At 42.2% G+C, this 20,356-nt stretch overlaps 1 protein-coding gene across 2 annotated transcripts; it reads right to left on the bottom strand.

Moving 5' to 3' along the window:
* Positions 1–4,199: 4,199 nt before the first annotated feature.
* On the bottom strand, positions 4,200–13,723 carry LOC139449457 (transcriptional repressor p66-alpha-like). Of its 2 annotated transcripts, none has more exons than XM_071230982.1 (4): positions 13,459–13,723; positions 12,128–12,174; positions 11,264–11,395; positions 4,200–8,785 (listed from the first exon to the last, which is right to left on the bottom strand). In XM_071230982.1, exons 2-4 carry the CDS (start codon positions 12,169–12,171, stop codon positions 6,820–6,822), a joined length of 2,142 nt encoding a protein of 713 aa, XP_071087083.1. In that variant the 5' UTR covers positions 12,172–12,174; positions 13,459–13,723; the 3' UTR covers positions 4,200–6,819. The 2 variants fall into 2 exon arrangements, with proteins under 2 accessions (XP_071087083.1, XP_071087004.1); XM_071230903.1 differs by having other exon boundaries at positions 13,463–13,723.
* Positions 13,724–20,356: the final 6,633 nt, after the last annotated feature.

Genomic DNA, 20,356 nt, shown 5'->3' with positions numbered 1-20,356 from the left:
TCAAACATATTTTTTAGCATAGCAATAACTGTGCAAAGTACTAGTATTGACTCCAGCCCCGGGGAGAGAGAATGTACAATATATACAACTCGAAACAAGTAAAGAACATCCGCAAATGGACGGCTGTGTGTTGCAATAACCACCAGCCATGACAGATTAATTATAGTGATAAGATAAGATGTTCTTTGACTTACTTTGAGTACTATACATCTACTACTGCTAGATACAGTTGCTGGATTGCTGGTAGTCTGCTGTAGCTCTCTATGGGAGTAGAGCCGTTAGGTTGATATCCAATGTAATCTTCATTAGGAATCGGTTTCTTTAGCTCATTGACCAGTTATTTGTAACTTAGATCATTCATGATTTTGTATTAAATTGGGACTGGAAAGTGATTGCACTCAAGAAGTCATTTTTATGAAGGACCAAAAAAATTAGTTTTGATTAATTGAAGCAATCAGTAATTAAAACATCAGAATTTGTGTTCTCTACGCCATTTTAATGCAGTAATACCCCCAGATGTCAGGGTATTTTAGTACTTGGTGACTTGCTTGATTGACAGCATGCGGCATTGCTCATATTATCAATCACTGGTTTATCTAGCTGGTGTGTGTGTGTTTTCGTGTGTGCGTGCGTGTGTGTGTGTGTGTGTGTGCGTGCGTGCGTGCGTGCATGCATGTGTTGTGTGAGAGCCCACTGAGATATGGTGCAGTTTATCATGGTTTGCCCACCTTGTCCTTGTTTTATCCTCTTAATGCTGAGCACCAGACAGGCTCACAAGTACTATCTTTTACAGTGTTTTTATATAATGTGACCTTCCGCTCTATCCACTAGACCACGGAGGCAGTCCTTGTTTTATCCCCTTAATGCTGAGCACCAGACAGGCTAACAAGTACTATCTTTTACAGTGTTTTTATATAATGTGACCTTCCGCTCTATCCACTAGACCACGGAGGCAGTCCTTGTTTTATCCCCTTAATGCTGAGCACCAGACAGGCTCGCAAGTACTATCTTTTACAGTGTTTTTATATAATGTGACCTTCCGCTCTATCCACTAGACCACGGAGGCAGTCCCAAGAGAGAGGGCATGAACATCCCATTAAACTATTGAACCATGGTTTCTGAGAAGACATTTGTGTGAAGTCTGTACTCTACACCTGTGTATAGGGACAACCATTTTGAATATTTCAAGCTGTCAAGTCAAGTAGCAGGGGTGTGTGTAGATTTTGTGAATGTGAATGTCCTACAGATAAATTAGATTGGAAGTTACTTGAATTCGGTGCTCATGGAAAGACACATTTAATGATGACAGAGATCAATGACATGAGCTGATGTGTAAGTGAGCTTCAGAGTCAGGTTAGTTAGATGAGGTTCCATAGCTGTCAACCCCTGGATGTCTAAATGAGTGAGAAGCCAGGGTGCAGGTGCAGGTGCTGCAAGCCCCGCTGGGTCCAGGGCTAAGCCCTGGTGTGTGCGTGCGTACGTGCGTGCGTGCGTGTGATTGGCCTTAGAGAGCATGTATTCTGAAAAATTATATTTTTATCTACATTTTACATGAATGCGTGAGAATTTCCCAACCTTGCATGTGAGTGTGACATAGGTGATAAATGAGTGAGACTCACGCGAGATGCGTGATAGTTGACAGGTATGAGGTTCTCATGAGAATTATATGTTGTTTATATCAACAGGCTGTGTATTATGGTATCAATGTAACACTCTACTTTAGAGAACAATATCTAAATATTCATTGAAATAATAGTTTCGGGCGATTTCTGAGTGAACCCTTGTCTATTTGGAAACCCAGTCTTATCAAAATCAAATCTTCTACTTCGAAACACCACTCTGTGCACTTTGTTTTTTAACACTGTAATCAGCAATGTTCCAGCTATTTGACAACAGCCGGTATATTATGGGCCAGATAATACTGTGATTATGATCAATGATCCATGGTATAGGCAGATCAAGGGGGGTTCAGGGGGTCCCCTCCCTCTTGAAAACCAAATGCATGTTATAGGCAGTGAAATTGACAAGAGGATTTTGATACTTTGGACCCTCCCTTTTAAAAATGCTGGATCCAGCCCTGCATGGCATCACGGTACGGCAATCATCCAAGGTAGTGCCTGACCACCTGATTCATTGGGTCACCTTTTCACCACCAGCATGGGGGCACGGGTGGCCTAGTCGTCTAAGGCGCCTCGGTTCGCCGTGCAGAGTTGTGTCTCTATGGCACTCCAGAAACCGATGATTGTGGGTTCGAATCCCGGTTTGCCCCGCTCATGTTTCTCTGGTTGTCAGCACCATACCCGTGCTCGTTGGTTTCACCGAAGTGGTAAACGTGCTTTCCTCCCACATTAAGCTGACATGCTGTGATATAACTGGAATACTGTTAAAAGCGGCGTTAAACCCAACTCACTCACTCACAACCAGCATGGGATGCTGGGGACCAGGAATGCCCACTGGGTAGGAAGAGTTACTGATTATCTGCCCCAAGTGAAGCAGTGGTGTAAGCCCCAAGCCTTTGGGGTGTTGCATTTGCTTGTTCTATATATAACTTGTCTTTTTTATGAAAGACAGTGAAGAAAACGTGTATGAACAATGGATGACATCACATCAGATGGTACTGAACTGCCTCCCCGTGTAGTGAATAGAACATCTCCCAGAGAGCAGAACATTGTTGGTTCCTACCAAAAGACGTCAACAGATGGCACTTGTTTACCCTGTCTAGCCCTCGTTGCGAGGATCGCTCGATATTAAGGAATTAGAACAAGGACTGGTAGGCATGGAGTCTGTATTGTGTGCCCGAGTGGGGTAGGGCAGTGGGGTAGCCAAGTGGTTAAAGTGTTCGCTCGTCAACTAGAAGGCCCGGGTTCGATTCCCCACATGGGTACAATGTGTGAAGCCCATTACAGGGGTCCCCCGCCATGATATTGCTGGAATATTGCTAAAAGAATGTAAATCCATACTCACGCACTCTGAGTGGTGTAACCATAGACTGTGGCATGGTGGTCTAGCTCAAATTGTCCTAAGAGTGAGTGAGTGAGTGAGTTTGATTTTACGCCGCTTTTAGCATTATTCCAGCAATATCACGGCGGGGGACACCAGAAATGGGCTTCACACATTGTACACATGTCGGGAATCGAACCCGGGTCTTCGGCGTGACTAGCGAACGCTTTAACCACTAGGCTACCCGACCGCCCCTAAATTGGCCTAAGAACGATCAGACACACACGTACATTTGTGTGAAAATGTTTTGTACAGGTCAATAAACCCAATATCACCTCAGCCATAGCATATTATCAACAAAAAAGCAATGTCACTTGAACTGTGTTACCATGCTTGTTGATTAAACTGGGCATCATGTGATACATTGTGTCTAAAGAGATGGCCAGGCTGTGACTTGGTTGATTGCCTGAAGGTTTCAAGTTATTGGTTTGTCTGGTCCAGAATTAATTTTGACAAGCCTCCATGCCAACCGTAGAACTCATCGCCCAGTTATCTCTTTTCAAATTTTAAAACAAAATTCCATGCCAAACATGTTTTTCTTGATAGGGTATTTACGAATTTGTTGCCAATTACCCATAATTTGTTTATCCTGTTCAACCAGTGTTCATAGTTTATGTTCATGGATTTTTCCTATGAATGTAAACAAAAATTCTTGAAGTTCTGCCATGTTTCACGTGACATCAGATGACCTTGAACGAAAATCATCCAGACATACATGTGAGCTGCAATAAGGAAGTTTTTAGTTAATTCCAGGTTGCAAAAACAGCAAGAATGCCACCATGGAATGCAGCCACACACATTAAAAAGCTCTTTTTTTCCCAGGTGTTATGGGGTTTAACGCAAAGTTCAAGATTATATCACTTACATGACGTGCCTTTCTCCACAAAGGTTTTTTCATGCTGCAACATGGACCCGAAGTCAACAACATATGCAGAACTGTCAACTTCTTTGTTTGCTTAATGCCTCACCAAGCACCATTCAAGCCTGTAAATAACTGAGTCTGCACCAGAGAAACCATTGGTTGATATTATTATGAGTTAAGATACCAGGTCATCAGGCTATATCACATAATAAGCCAAGTCAGAGCATGTCTGACTAATCCAAATGACCTATTCTAACCAAGTACACCTCAATCTAAGCTTGTCAAATAGCAAAAATCATCAATACAAATATTCAAGAAATAGGTTTTATTCACCATCTTAGCTACGAACATTGTGCAGAACTGCAAGTGCATACTGATATTCTGCACCAAACATCCTGCTGTGACGGCGCTGTGGCCCACTTATACACACATCTTCATCAACTGATGACCCTGCACTGCTGGGGCAGGAAGACTCATCACAACAAAATCAACAGAGCTGGTACGATTCACCCATTCACCATGAAACTCTAGTCATGAAACGGTACGGACCATAACACTGGTTAACCTACTGATTTATCAAAATTCAGCATCGAGATTTGAATTTGATTGTAGTCAAGAAGGTCAGGGTTCAAACAGATGGCATACTTTGTCAATGCTCAACGATACTGTTCACCCAGTTCAATGGAACTCATTTGTAGGTCTGTTTAAGTGAGTTTGTAAATTAGCAGTTTTGGTGTGAATCTAGGAGGATTAGTCATTATTCTCACAATCTATTTACAACAAATGACTGCTAGCATCATGATCGGTAGACACATCAGATACACAAAGTGACGTGTGCCCTTGAGATTGACGCAGTTGGAAATATATGTCAATGCATTGGATGAGTATTTATTTTAATATATCATTAAGTGACACACAAGTTTGTGTGATTTGCTAATAAATATTGAAAGATCAAGTGTTACGAGTCATAAGATGATTGATAAATCGAGCAATTAGGTAACACCTGACCACCATGAACTATGTCTTGTAGTGCAAATGTCTCATGTTATAACAAAACACTAAGCTGCAAACAAATTAAGTCCTACAGTTTTGAGGAAACGGACCATGCAAAATTGTCCCCCGGCAATCATGGTAACAACACAAACTGGCTTCTTCCTGCACAACGTGACTGTGATTCCTATACTGACAAGTCCGAGACGCAGATGGGAGGTTAAGACTGGTAAGAAAAGGAACTGTCCTCTGTTGAAATTGTTAAACTGCAAGAACACTAAGGTGACCATTTACCATTTTCTAAGTTCTCATCATGGGCCATGTGGTTGGGCTGGCTTATCTGCAGCCATTGCTGGACAACCTAAACTTAAATGATTGCTGCAGTGACTCTTTTAGGATAACACCACGTTACCACAGAAAGTGCAACCGTTCCAGTCACACAATGCTCTTATGAAGAGGTTTTTACAGAAGTGCCTGTGAATATAGTTCTACAGCATACTCATCAACATGTCTGTACATTGTTCAAGGCTTTGTTAGCTCATAAATTATCAAATTGAATATTTGTATTAAAGAGCAAGCACTTATTGATTATGACACCCAAATCTATGGCATAATGATACATTAAAAGCTAATGTCGTCGTCACGAGGGCTATACATTGCATGACGCCTGGCCAGGCAGTTCTGCTATATACTGCTGAGAATGTTCCAATCCTTGTGAGGGTTACATATGGCTACATCACAGCCCAGGTCAAACCCAGCAATGACCCTAGCAATACCATCAATACAAAATTGGTTCCACTGTTTGAATGTGCTAAATCAAGCCAGTGCCTGAAGAGCCACTAGTGTAATCAACTAAAACAAGATTACTGATCAGATGGTACTATCAATCAAAGATACCATAAACCAAATATCACCATTTTCTTAACTTAACAAACACGTCTGTTTTGTAAAATAATATAAGCGGTATGGATACGATAGATAAGATGTGATGCCTTGAAGTACCAGAATAAGCTCACATATATCACCGGAAAAACCTTGCTACAATGTGACATTTAACTAAAATGTCTAAACTTGAATTATAAGTGAAATAAATACATAAATCGAAAATGAAAGAAACCAAAAAAAAGGATTTCTGGATGAGTCTATCATCAGTGAATCTATTTCCATCAATAGTTTTCATTACCAGAGTGAATTTGCATAATTAAATCCTTTACTGATACATACAAGTCATCCTTTATGTATCACAAACTTCCATTATTCAAGTGAATCGCCCCAGCTCCAAATCATAAGAAATCCGGACCGGTAGCCCCGATAAGTTGGGAGTCCAACATTGCTTATTAAACATATCACCAAATGCCGGCAGGAACAGTGGCCACAAACACAGCATAAATAACATATTCACTGTGATAGTGTCATATATAGGCTTGTACAACAGGAGTCACTGTAGAGGGTGGTTCCCTGCTTCCGGTCCCAGGACACAAGGTGAACTGAACACAACAACGGAATCGTGTGATCAGAAATTAATGAATTTACAGACGGTTACTGTCCCAGAGTATGGCCAAGTCCACTACAGTTATTACGGTGAGTTCACTATGAAAGCATGATTTGACAAAGGACAATGAGTGATGGTGCAGGGTACATGATATTCATCAGCCGAGTTTCCAGTCATCCTGTGGTACCCTGTCAGTGATATATATATATATATATATATATATCTTGAGAATAACTACAAATGACAATGTCTGTTTTAAGCAGCAAGTAATTTCAACACACACACACTTCCATGATTATTAGTGCTACGTCACAACAGAATTATATCTGAATGGAATTTTTCTACAAATTGCAGACAATCTGCCTTTAGTCATAAACTTCTTCGAAGTTATTGTCACTGATTCATGATTGATGTTACTGATTTGTCTTGTTGTTTGTTCTGAGAACAGCTTCTATCAATAAATAACGTATCATCTTCATGATTTCCATGACATGGCTCCTCCTCGAGGTATGAGGTCCAGCAAATATTGTCGTTGTAGGTCCGAAGGTTTGGTGAATGGGATCTGGTATGGGAAAGGTCCGCGGTGTCCAAAGGGTTGTAGTCCGAGAGGTTGTCCTGCTCTCAGCTGGGCTTGATGAGCCTGGATGAAATTTTGGTGTTGTCGCAACTGCTCCTGACTAGGCTTGTAGGAGGGTGTGAGGTTCATTGGTGAGTTTGTGGAGAGACCCATGGCAGAACTGGACACTAGACCAAGAGGTGTTGTAGACACGGGGGTTGAGGCAGTGGTGGTTGTGCTTGACCTCGGTGTCGGGGGCTCATTCACACTCTGAGCCTGCATCCGCTCGATCTCCTGTTCCTGTTGCAGAGCCTTAACAAAGGCACTCTTCAAACGATTTGTGTGTTCCTGCTTCAACGCCTTCTTCTGGTTTGATGTAACACAGTGTTCACAGATAACGTTTTTAGAACCTGGCTTCTCTCTTTTCCAGACTGGGGTGAAGTCGGAGTTACACTGCACACACGAGAAGGGGTTACACACAAACTTCTCATCAGGGTTCTTCTCTCCCCGGGCAATCAGCTGAGAATCAATGATGTAATTAACCACTTCTTCTAAACCCAGCAACAAAACAAAATCAGGGCAGGACAGGCTGGGAATGAAGTTCATCTCTGGTGGTGGTGGTTTGGGTGGTGGTATCTGTAGCAATGTCTTCTCTAGCTGTTTGCGTAGAGCCAGTTTGGCTGCTGCCTGTCTCTGAGCTGGTGTCTGCACCTCCTCCTGCTGTTGTTGCTGTTGCTGCTGCTGTTGTTGTTGCTGCTGCTGCTGCTCCCTCTGTCTGTGGGCCTGCTGCTGCGACATGCTACGGAACCCAGAAATCAGACTTGGAGGAGTTCCTCCAGGCACCATGCCCCCTCTCATGCCGTGAGTCATCAGGTGACTGTGACTGTTGCCCATTCTTGGAGCCATGACTAAAGGTGGTGGTCCATGCATCTGGGAGCGAGAGGACTGCGAAATTTGTTGTCCCCTCATTGGTGGCCCATGACCATTGTGTGGTACCATCTTGGAGGAAGAACTCTGCTGTCCGCCCCTGACTAGAGGTGGTGGTCCACTATTGCTCTGTCTGCTAGAGCTAGGAGGCTTAGTACGTTCTGGTGGATGATCTTGAAGCTGATGGGACAGTTGACTTTGTCTCAATTTCTTCAGTAGGACCAGTTTAGCTTCTTCATTGCGAAGTTCAGCCTGCAGTCTTTTAATAAGCCTGCGTCTGTGTCTTAGTTCCTCTTCAGTTGGTTCTTTAAAGACTATTCCATTTGGCATTTTAGCATCCTCGTCTTCATCATCAGACAATGTAATAATATCTGACCCACTTTTCTTTGGTGCAGTCAAATCTACAGGGTTCTCCGGTATCCTAATATTTTCTTTCTCACTATCATCTGATTTCACCGTGGAGGCATCATCATTCCCATTTTGTGCTGGAGAATCAGTGTATCTTTGTTCCTCCGAATGTTTCACAGAATTAGTCACTTTAACCGTTAAATCTTCCACAACTTCCTTACTTGGCGCCTCCTTCGATGACCCACCACCATCTTCATTCGTAGCACTGATTTTCTCCTGTGTGTCATGTGTGGATGTCTTTTCATCCTTCACATCGTCTTCTTTCTTTGGCCCAGTCATGTCATCATCAGACACTGATTGAGGACTTTCAGTTTTGGCAATATCTTTGTCTTTTGATGATTCTTCATCGGGATTTACAGCTTTGTTAATATTGTCAGGTTCTGCTTCATCTTTTGCGTTGGTAGCAACATCCGTGTCTTCATCAAGCGGTACTGACGTCTCTCCAGCAGGAGTTACCACTTCTTCATCAGGAATTTCTGATATATCTTCCTTCTTGGGGTCGCCAATACTTCCTACTGCCTCTGTAGAATCTGTATCCTCCAATCTGGCCCTGAAAAACAAGAAACACAACCACATAAATTCCTGGTCATAATATACATCCCCAGTTACATAAACCTGTCGCAAGGGGAGACCAAATGGATCAGGGGGTAAAGTTCAGTGACTTGGTTGCTTTGGTCCAGACTCGATTATTCATATCATATAGATGGAGTATTGCTGATTTCAGCATTAGTCCACAAACAATTTAACTGAACAGAAACCCCATTCAAAAGAAAGCATATACAATGTTCAGACTAGTAGCCTTAAAAGTTTTTGGGTACAGACTGATAACATCATTGGTGTAAGAAGCCTGCTTTTCCAGGTCACTGCTTAAGTACAGACCTTGACACATAGAGAATCTCACCCGAGTGTCTTTTGATATCACATATATCAACATGAGTTGATAAAAGTGGAAAAATTCCGAGGCTTGCCGAGGATTTTTGCCACTTTTATCAACGAGTGTTGATATATTTGATATCAAAAGACACACAAGGGTGAGAGTTTATTTATCATCCTACATCATTCTTTCAACTTTTTCAATTTGTAGACAGTAATTAGCAGTGTCTTCTGTGTAAAAACTACTGCAAACAGCTTCAGTATCAGAGCCATTAGTATTGTCATTTGATTGTGATGTCATGGTAACCAGTGACGTCACAATGGTCACAAAGCATAGTGATGTAATTTCATTGCAGCGATATCTACAGTGTAGATATTGCTTGATCTCATCCAAGCGATATCTCCTGTGGGAGCCAGTTTTGGATGATAAATTGTGGTATCGGGCACATAGGGTACACCAAGCATGTAAAGTGTAAAACCTTATTCAATTTCTACTTATTCAAATACCTTATTTCAGAAAGTATGCATCAAACTAGTGTTCACAACTTCTTAGAAGACTTCTGCATAAACGCTAAAAGTTTTGAAAACTGATATTGGCTGCCGAAACTGAAAACCTGACCTTTGTGAAGCCGGCTACACAGAGAACATAAGCTGCAAACATAACTCTCACATCCCTCATGTTATGGGAGTGAGTGGGTGAATCAGTAAAGCAATATTCCCTCCATGTAGGATACTATCACTGCACTTTGTAACAAATCAAGTCTGGTTGACTCTGATGGCATGAGCAACAATCCATGTGTTTGGGGGACCATGACATGGACTCAGCCAGGTCACCCTTACATATTTCTCTCAATCAGCGCGGGCACGTAAGAGCTACCCTGCCTCTGAATCTTCCCATTGGTATTGGTGGGAGATGCTGACAACAGATACAATTCACTGACTGTAGAAACCTGAAGAAATATATGGGGTCTTGTGATGTGCCACAATATTTACAAATATTTATTTGGCAGCTAGGTTGGTTGGTTGGTTGGTTTGTTGTTTAACGCCGCACTCAGCAATATTCCAGCTATATGACGGCGGTCTGTAAATAATCGAGCCTGGACCAGACAATCCAGTGATTGATATCATGAGCATCGATCCACGCAATTGGGATCGATGACATGCATCAACCAAGTCAGCGAGCCTGACCACCCGATCCCGTTAGTCGCCTTTTACGACAAGCATAGTCACCTTTTACAGCAAGCATGGGTTGCTGAAGACCTATTCTACCCCGGAATCTTCACGGGTCTATTTGGCAGCTAAAATCTAATTTTGTCCATCACCCTTTGGTGTGTTCCATGAGCTACTTAACAATCTACCCGTCAAGATCTGGGTATGGAATAGGCCTTCAGCAACCCATGCTTGTTCCTCAGAATGTTACACAGAATTCTTGTCCTTAAGATCGGGATCAGGTGGTCAGGCTTGGTGATTTGGTTGACGCATGCCATCCCAGTTGCATAGATCAATGCTCATAATGTCAATCACTGGATTATCCGGTCAAAACTTGATTATTTACAGACTGCCGTCATATAGTTTGAAAACTGCTGATACAGGTCCCTCTATATGTAAGTGAATGACAGAAAATATATCTTTTACTTTGAGCTATTCAACACAACTGAAACTTAGTTAATTACAATATGCACTGCATTTTGGAAAAGACAATATCATAAGCAGATGTTAAAATCAAACATGAAAACCAAAGAGTCCTCATCATAACACCAATGTTAAAAGTTCAAAATGTGGCATGTTTAGGCAGGATTAGAAATTAACACCAGCCTGCTAGCCTGGGGCTAGTACAATTTTTCCAATTTCCTCATTTTTTAACGTTCCAAGGGCATTTTATCTTTACCTGGGATTTTTAAGCATGCTTAGGGGCCCCAAGATGTAAAACACAAAAGTAGCTGATCAAAGCAAGGACTTCAGTTTCCCTATTTACTTTCAAACACAGCCGACCATGCATATCTTGACTTTCTCTATTACTACAACACTAGTTATTACAGTTCAGACACTATTGGTGAAATCGTTGTTCTGATGTTTACTGCAACTGAATGTGTCAGCATCATTACTGACATGGACCTACATAACAAATGTATGTACAGATTCTGAGAGAACAAACCTCTTCTCTGGCATCTCTTCCTCATCCTCATCGTCCTCATCGTCCGGCGATGATCGCTTCCGACTTGTCTCCACAACGGCTGTGTCCTCCTCTTTCACATCACCATCGGGGACGCAGGCCTCAGCCTCCCCACTGTCACAGAAAACATGTCATCAGTGTGACTAGATCAAACATGTGCCCATCTCTGAACTGCACAATGATTGTTACATCTTGTAGAATGGTCAAAGACTTCTTTGCACGACTGACCTACATCTACCACTGCATGGACATAACATTGACATTATCATTGAGATAAATGAAGAGTAAAATCTGGCCCAAAAACTTTTATTTTATTAGCATACGTTTGTTTTTCAGCATCATTTTTAGCACATTTTAGTGTCAATACATTGGGTACAATAACCAAAGCATAACACCTTAAAAGGTTAACTAGATGCAGGCTTCGGATGAGGCGCTTCTGTGTAGAGATGTCCCTTTTCAGAGGCATGTTAGACATAGGTGATCTTGGCACGATAACAGCAACAACTCTCATACTTCATCATTTCTTTGCTCTATCTCATGGCTTTCAAAATTACAATTAACAATAAGTTAAAGTGTTTTCAAATTCAAATGGGTAAGACTTCTGTCTGTATCCTCCCTCAAAAATACATATAGTTGGAAGAAACATGTTATATGTAAATACATATAACATTTGGAGGGTATAAGGGAAGTCTTTCCATATTCCAATCAGGGCAGGTTATCATGCATGCTGCAGTAGAAGACAGCAGGTGGAATTATTTCAGAGACCATCTGTGAGGCTGTATACTCTGTATTTGGTATGTCTCCATCAATACATGAAAGAAGATACCAGCCAAACATAGCACTTACGTTTCATCAGCATTCTTAGTTTCATCAGGTGTACTTGCATCCATGGCCTGCAAGGATAACATTAACACAATAAGACACTGATTATCATGACCATGCAATGGACATATCAGCCACTAAGGCTAACTCAGGTAACTGCATGCATTCTAAAATGTTGCAACAATTTAAGTATTTTCCTATTTTGATTATAAGATATTGAAAAGTATACATGTACTGCATTAACAACTGTTGGAGATTAAATACCATCCCATGAATGTTGAGATTTCTTGAAGTATATTAATCCAAGAACACCAAGATAATCTAAAATCTTGAGTCATGACAACCCCACTTATTCCTAAATTTAATAAACTCAGCAGCCTAGAACTAACCAGTATGTAATTAGAAAATATCTACTATGTTAAAACAACAGTGTACAAAATGAAAATATAGAAATAAACTTGATTATATTGAAATTTAGTGAACACCAACAAAATCAAACAAAGAAATACATTGGTAGGGAAAAGGGAAAACCCCTCCCAACGTTTTATCATTTTTCATTCAAAATATAAATGCATCCGACAAATAAGATACATAAATTACAAGAATGAACATCGATTTAGGGAATATTACAGTTAAAATTTTCATTTGATGTTGAAATAACATTATTATTCCATTACAAATGAGCCTACTGGTCTAAGAATTCAGTGGTGTTTCCCTTCATATGCCGGTCATTGCTAAAAATAGAGAAATCCAGAACGAGGCTACTAACACCGTGACCTTTTCTAACACCGGAAAATTAACAGATTAATAAAATTAACTGATTTGGGTGAGGTGTCCTGTGCGATCATTGACCTATTCCATATTCTCAACCCATTCCTTGATGTCTTTACCACCTAAAAACAACGAATAGTTGTATATTTACCGGTAGTTATTGACATATATTTCACATATCAACACAAACATGCGCTGATCTTTTGTTGTGCAATGAATCAGATAAACGACCGGAACATTCGAGCAAGACGCGATCCTGGGCGATTCAAATCTAAACTTGTTCGAGTGCAATTCTGACTTAATAAGTAGTAAAATAAGTCGATAATATAGCAAAAATACGTCGATTTTCACGGGGGAATCTCCGTTCTAAGATTAGATTTCACACGTTATTCATAGCGCGGAATCCACCTTTCGGGCACTTGCTTCAAATCGGAAAGTAGGCCAAGCTTGGCATAGCTCAACTAAAATGGCGATATTGCAGTTAAGGAAGCATGTTGGGACTTCAGTGAAACATATCAACCATGAAAATAAGCTACAAGTCGAGTGGATTACAAATATACCCCAAACTGGTATGGGCCACTTACTCACCGTCACCGATCAGAACAATCCACTTCACGATGGGTAGACAGGGTAAAGTTTCAGTTTCCACGGAGCACTCGTGCCCGACCGTCTCCAATCGACCCGCGAATCACTGCACGGCGTGTTTCGCACGCCTCAAATATGTCTCCGAGTGCGTTAATGAGTACCTCCGGCGTCAATCCGCAATCAAATTCACCTCATTGTTCTTTTCTCTCCATCTTTCCTTTCAACATGGCTTCCTTCTGTTCATCTTCATGTATGGGGTTCTCCCCTGGCTCGGCACGGCGCAAACAAACAAATTGTTTACAGATAAACAATCTATAAATAGTGATTGGATTGAAAAGTCACGTGACCCTCAAGGAAACAAGCTACCGCGCATTATGTGACCACCGTCTGTTGACCTTGTTTCCAAAAATAGGCATCCCATTTTTCCATCATCTTGACAACTCGGCACCTCAAGTCATTGGCGTAACATTACATACGCGGGAAGGAACTCTGTGAAAAATTCGCACAATGATTCGTTTTCTCCTAAAATCGTTATTTCCGGCAAATCCATATTGAATAATTTATCGTGTGTCTACTGCCACTTATCTGCCATGTTTTACACAAATCTTCTTATATAATGTTGAGCACTTGTATCACAGTATTGATTTTGAGCACTTTGGGTCTTATGCATGGCGAAATGATATTGCGTGTCATGTTGAGTGTAGATATATGTACTGACATAATTTTATTTTCTAAGGAGCTGTCTGATATAGACCGATCGATTTAACAATTTAATGCGACCACCATTTAAGGAATTGTAAAATTCCACTCTGTACCATTCGCGATATCATCAGTTGAAATCCTTGCCTCGTGTGATATCCCACAAATCTTCATCTCACCACATTTTTTTTACTAAAGAATAGCCCTGTGGGGTATGCATGCTGTCAGGGTTAGAGTATAAACCCAAATAAATGGAATGCATATAAATAGGACCCATGAAGATCCGGGGTAGGATAGGTCTTAAGCAACCCATGCTTGTCGTAAGAGGCGACTATATAGCGGGATCGGGTAGTCTGGCTCGCTGACTTGGGTGATGCATGTCATCGTACCCCAATTGCTTGAATCGATGCTCATGATTTCAATCACTGAATTGTCTGGTCAAGACGGGATTATTTATAGACCACCGTCATATAACTGGAATATTGCTGAGTGCAGCGTTCAACAACAAACAAACAAACAAAGCATATTGTTAGATCGGATGTTTTCTGTTTATCAACTGTGTACAAACTTCAATAGAAATGCCGTTTAAGTCCAATTTAACCCACTGTATTTACAAGTCCACTCTATCCTCAAAAGCGTGGCGTTCAGAAGAGATTAAATGAGATAATTCTTAAGACAGGATCTCAAAACGAAATCGAGAACTGTATCAAGTGCAACTGCACGTTTCATAATCTGGACTCCAGGTCCGTGTGTTTAAATCTCGTCATGGTTATACAAATACGGCCAGAGTATAACATTCTAGCTAACTCTCTAATACTCTGTAACGCCCAAACGTGACTACTCTCCGACAGTCACTCACACGCTGCATCATACCCACCCTACCCTACACGAACTATAACACCCAAACACGCCCGCTTAAACCCGGCACTGTACTAACGCGCTTTAACATGGCCTTTCTAACCCTCTGACACTCCCCAACGCTCTAACACGGCCCCTCTAACACTCCCCAACGCTCTAACACGGCCTCTCTAACACTCTGACCCTCCCCAACACTCTATCATGGCCCCTCTAACCCTCTGACACTCCCCAACACTCTAACACGGCCCCTCTAACGCTCTGACACTCCCCAACAGTCTATCATGGCCCCTCTAACGCTCTGACGCTCCCCAACACTCTAACATGGCCCCTCTAACACTCTGACACTCCCCAACCCTCTATCATGGCCCCTCTAACACTCTGACACTCCCCAACACTCTAACATGGTCTCTCTAACACTCTGACACTCCCCAACACTCTAACACGGCCCCTCTAACACTCTGACACTCCCCAACGCTCTAACATGGCCCCTCTAACACTCTGACACTCCCCAACACTCTACCATGGCCCCTCTAACGCCCTGACGCTCCCCAACACTCTAACATGGCCTCTCTAACACTCTGACACTCCCCAACCCTCTGACACTCCCCAACACTCTAACACTCTGACACTCCCCAATACTCTATCATGGCCCCTCTAACCCTCTGACACACCCCAACACTCTAACATGGTCTCTCTAACACTCTGACACTCCCCAACGCTCTAACACGGCCCCTCTAACGCCCTGACACTCCAAAACACTCTAACATGGTCTCTCTAACTCTCTGACACTCCCCAACACTCCAACACTCTGACACTTATCAACACTCTAACACTCTGACATTCCCCAACACTCTAACATGGCCTCTCTAATACTCTGACACTCCCCAACGCTCCAACACTCTGACTCTCCCCAACACTCTAACTCTCTGACACTCCCCAACACTCTAACATGCCCCCTCTAACACTCTGACACTCCCCAACACTCCAACATGCCCGCTCTATAAGACCCTATCACTAACTCTAAAACTAAGAACAAAATTAAGAGAACATTGCGAAATTTGTATGAGATATTCATCTTCCTTTTAACATGTGAACATGCAAAAGACATACATAGATTGTTCACATATATATATGTAGTGTGTATATGTACATGTATAAGGAATATACTATAAGCATCACACCATACATGCATGTATAATTCATGGACTTTAGACTCCTGGAACATCAATATATTGTTAACCTGTAGCCAAAGGCAATACATTTTGTATAGCTTATATCTGAATGTTAGCAAATGGTGTATTACAATTTAATTAAATTTTGCAGTTCACAGAATCATGCATATTTATGCTCATCTAACTGTTATACTGGCATGGTGGGATTTGCCGAGATACGTATGGACATTTCAAAATGTGTATAGTTTTATGTTGAAAGGTATTGATTAATAGAAACATGCCATTTATAGGGCAGGCTCAAAGGGAAATTTGTTATTTGTCAACTTTATGTTTTTCCTTTATGTTGATCGTGTTATGTCTTTAATCGTTTCGTGGTGGACATCCAATGATGGTGCTCCCATGCTACTATCTGATGCACGCCTCCTTCCTACCCCCTGGTAACAACCAACAGATGCCATACAGACAGACAGACAGCCAGACAGCCAGACAGATGTTGTACCCCAGAGAAACCGACTGACTAATCCAGTCAACGTATACACGGTTATGTAAACTCGCGAAGTATTCACATATATACTGAACTGCAAAAGAAACGTCACCATGGATAGATATATGAGAGAACTTATTTGTCCAAACACTGTACACATACTTTGCGACATATTAAAAAGATGAAACTTGGCAAACCTTATCATCAAGGTTGAAATTAAAGTGTTAAATGTTCTTAAAGTGAAACACAACACTAGTCTCTGAGAAAATGGCATCACAAGTCAGTGTCTCGTGTGTCCTTCCTGTGCATTGATGGCTGCCCTGCAACGTCGATACATGGAATGGATGAGGCGGTTGATGAAGGCCATAGGCACTTGCGCTCACACTCTGAGGAACGCCTGACGCACCTCAGCTGCAGTTGCCGGACTTGGTCGGACGTCATTCAGCCGTCTTTGAATCTCGTCCCACAGGTGCTCAATAGGATTTAAATCGGGACTGAGGGCAGGCCACTGCATGAGTCTGATGCCATTCTGCTGGAGGAAGTATCTTGTTGCTCTTGCAGTGTGGGGACGGGCGTTATCATGCTGAAACTCGTGGTTGCGGCGACGTGCCAAATGAGGTATGGCGTGTGGTCTCAAGACTTGATCAATGTACCGAGCTGCTCTGACACCAATGACTTTCCCTGGACCGATGTTCTGGAAGACCACAGGGCCGACCCTCTGTGCAAGACCAATTCCATCCCACACCATAATGCTCGGACCACCCCACGAGTCTCTCTCAACAACACAACCATTCGAATAACGTTCCCCACGGCGCCGCCAGACTCTCTCTCTGCCATCTGCTGTTGAGATACAGTAACGGCTCTTGTCTGAGAAGAGGATTCTACTCCACTTCTGGTGGTGCAAATGCTGGTGCTGTGTTGCCCACTGGAGACGGTCCAGGCGATGACGTGGTGTCAGAATGGGTCCTCGGTGTGGCCTGTGACAGTGGAGGTGTCTGCTCGTCAATGTGTCGCTGGTGTGTCCCCATGGTCTGTCGAGCAGTTTCCGCAGCAGTAACAAAGCGATCTTGAAGATGCTGTTGCGCAATCTGACGTTCCTGACGTCGGGTGGCGACCCTTGGTCTTCCACTACGGGGTCGGTCATCTGTAGTGTTGGTGGTCTTGTACCGTTGCTGGAGCCTGTATATGGTCCTAACATGGACTTGAAATGCATTGGCTACTTGCCGGGCGGTTTGTCCAGCTTGCAATCGCCCAAGGGCTTGGTGTCGCTGATTTCTTGTCAATCTTGGCATCTGGTAGCAATTCAATAACGAATGAATGGTATCCGATGTGGATGGATTTTTATAGGGCAAGAAATGGGGGAACGCATGTGCATTTCAATTTGCACGGAACGCACGTGCATCGGGTTACCATGGCCGTTGCCGTGATGCCTTTGGGCAGTCGGTCATACTGTTATCTGCTTTGTTTTTTTATCATCAAATTTCACTTTCCGGACAAGGTAATGTTAAATTTTAGAAACTTTGACAAATATTACCTACGCATTTAAATGATAACTTTTCATGCAATATTACTTGGGGTGACGTTTCTTTTGCGGCTCACTATATATTTATCAACTTATCATGTGTGATACAGCCTAAATTTTACTCCCCGCAATATTTTATCTGTAACCATTGCAAGTATTTTGGAATGTTGCTATCTGTTCAAAAGTTATGACATATGTTAATAGAACAAACTAGATAGCACGGTAGCGTGTACGACGTTAAAGGGAGTCTCCTTTGTCCAATTAAAGTCTAGACGTTGTAATTTGTGACAAGTGTTAAACTGAAACAGTGCCCCTGTTTACTTAAGGTGACCATTAATCGCTATTTTGATACATATAATGATATTTGAGCTTGCATGCTAACAAAGAAGTGTTGAAGGACCGTGCATCAAATTTGCAAGTATTATTAATTAATCTGAACCTTGATCCATTTAATGAGAGATTATATACAGCACGGTGTGGTGTCTATTTCAAGCCTACGACTGTATGTTGTAATAAGTGCATGTGAGAAAGTGGGACAGTGTGTGTATGTGTTGTCAGAATAATAAATATCTGCCCGATCTGCATTACACAGCAGATTGTATATACAATGAGACAAATAAGTGAGCGTCGAATGCCGCGAGTCAAATTTGCCGGGATGGCCATTCATCCCGTGCCACCTCTTTGATGGGCGTTTGTAGCGACCTTGAATGACGTCCTCGCTACCCCAAACCTTCAAAGTAGCTACCTCTACCTGCCTTTCCAACTGCGTACATATCACAACACAGTAATGTATACGATTGAGCCTCATGTGTCTAAAGTAACCAGAACATGACCTTCATCAGTGTGTCCAGTCTGATTTTCTGTGTGCACATTATGTGAAGAAGTTAAAGAATGTTAAATAACATTTCACTCGCGCAGTTTGTTGTTTGTACAAACGATATATAATGGTATATATACCATACTCTAGACTTCATCATGTGCTTACATGTGTCGTGCGTTTATTATAAGCAGATGCATAACTATGAATGAGAGAGGCCACAGGCTCATCCCTACAGCAAGTTGGAATCAGGACATGCCAAGAACACAAGAACACGCGACACGTCTATAATTTATCTGCCTGCTTCATAAGTGAGTGAGTGAGTGAATATGGTTTTACGCCGCTTTTAGCAATTTTCCAGCTATATCACGGCGGGGGACACCAGAAATGGGCTTCACACATTGTACCCATGTCGGGAATCGAACCCGGGTCTTCGGCGTGATGAGCGAACGCTTTAACCACTAGGCTACCCGACCGCCCCTCCTGCTTTATAAGAGTTTCCAATAGAGAGTCAGCTGTATACTGGAAATGGGCACCAGTCCGGCCCGTCTGCACCAGCATGCGGTCTCACGTACACATTCAGAATGTCATTCCAGAGCCAGCTCCATACCGGTGGTGTTCAGCTACGTTGTAATCCAGAAATCTTTCTCCTTATCAGCCAGGAGAAACCCGTCTTCCCGCTGTGTCGTGAACGCTGTCGACCACCTGCATACCGCTGGGTAGCTGATCCCAACGTCTGGCATCGATTCCATTGTCCTGCTGACAACGTGACGTTGAGTAGACCCACTTTCAAGCATGCCTATGCATCCGCCTAATTCTTCGGTCGCCAAACGACGTCATTGACGCTGAGGGGGCATATGTGCATTCAGTTGTTGCAATCCCCAGTAGCAAATGTTGTTACACTCTCTGACAAGGACGTGAAACGATTCTGTCACGATACACCCAAACACAGATTTGAAGGACCTCGTGCCCATGATTGCATGACTCTGTCCGTTCATCATGGAATTGAGGTCGGGGTTACCCAATTATTGTTCCGGGATATTTCACTCTTTATTTGTTGGATGATCAAAACTTGATCCTCGGCAAACTTCGTGTAGTATATTTATTCGCACACTGACAACCCACTTGTTATATTTCTCTATGTACGTTTGTTGTATTCATCGATTCAAGCAAAATTATTATGATGAACAGTGTTTCCGTTGTTTACAGTTTCTATACAAAATTATTTATAGTGTAAATTCTAATTTTGCTATTGATCCTGATATGTTTACGTGGCCGTCATTATGTTAAATTACCGTTTGCAATTCAGACATAATAACTCCTTATTCATTTCCAATAGAACTTC

The sequence above is a fragment of the Haliotis cracherodii genome, unplaced genomic scaffold, assembly GCF_022045235.1.
Source record: "Haliotis cracherodii isolate W230 unplaced genomic scaffold, xgHalCrac1.p SCAF_1, whole genome shotgun sequence".
Lineage (NCBI taxonomy): Eukaryota > Metazoa > Mollusca > Gastropoda > Lepetellida > Haliotidae > Haliotis > Haliotis cracherodii.
Note: the sequence above shows the minus strand (reverse complement) of the source record. Positions and strands in the feature narration are given on the sequence as shown.

Bases quoted from the DNA above. Each gene is read 5' to 3' on its own strand.
- LOC139449457 (XM_071230982.1), bottom strand. From the start codon at position 12,171: ATGGATGCAAGTACACCTGATGAAACTAAGAATGCTGATGAAAC. The intron at 11,396-12,127 runs GTAAGTGCTATG...TTTCTGTGACAG, and splicing joins ACTAAGAATGCTGATGAAAC to TGGGGAGGCTGAGGCCTGCG. The intron at 8,786-11,263 runs GTTTGTTCTCTC...CTTGTTTTTCAG, and splicing joins GAAGAGATGCCAGAGAAGAG to GGCCAGATTGGAGGATACAG.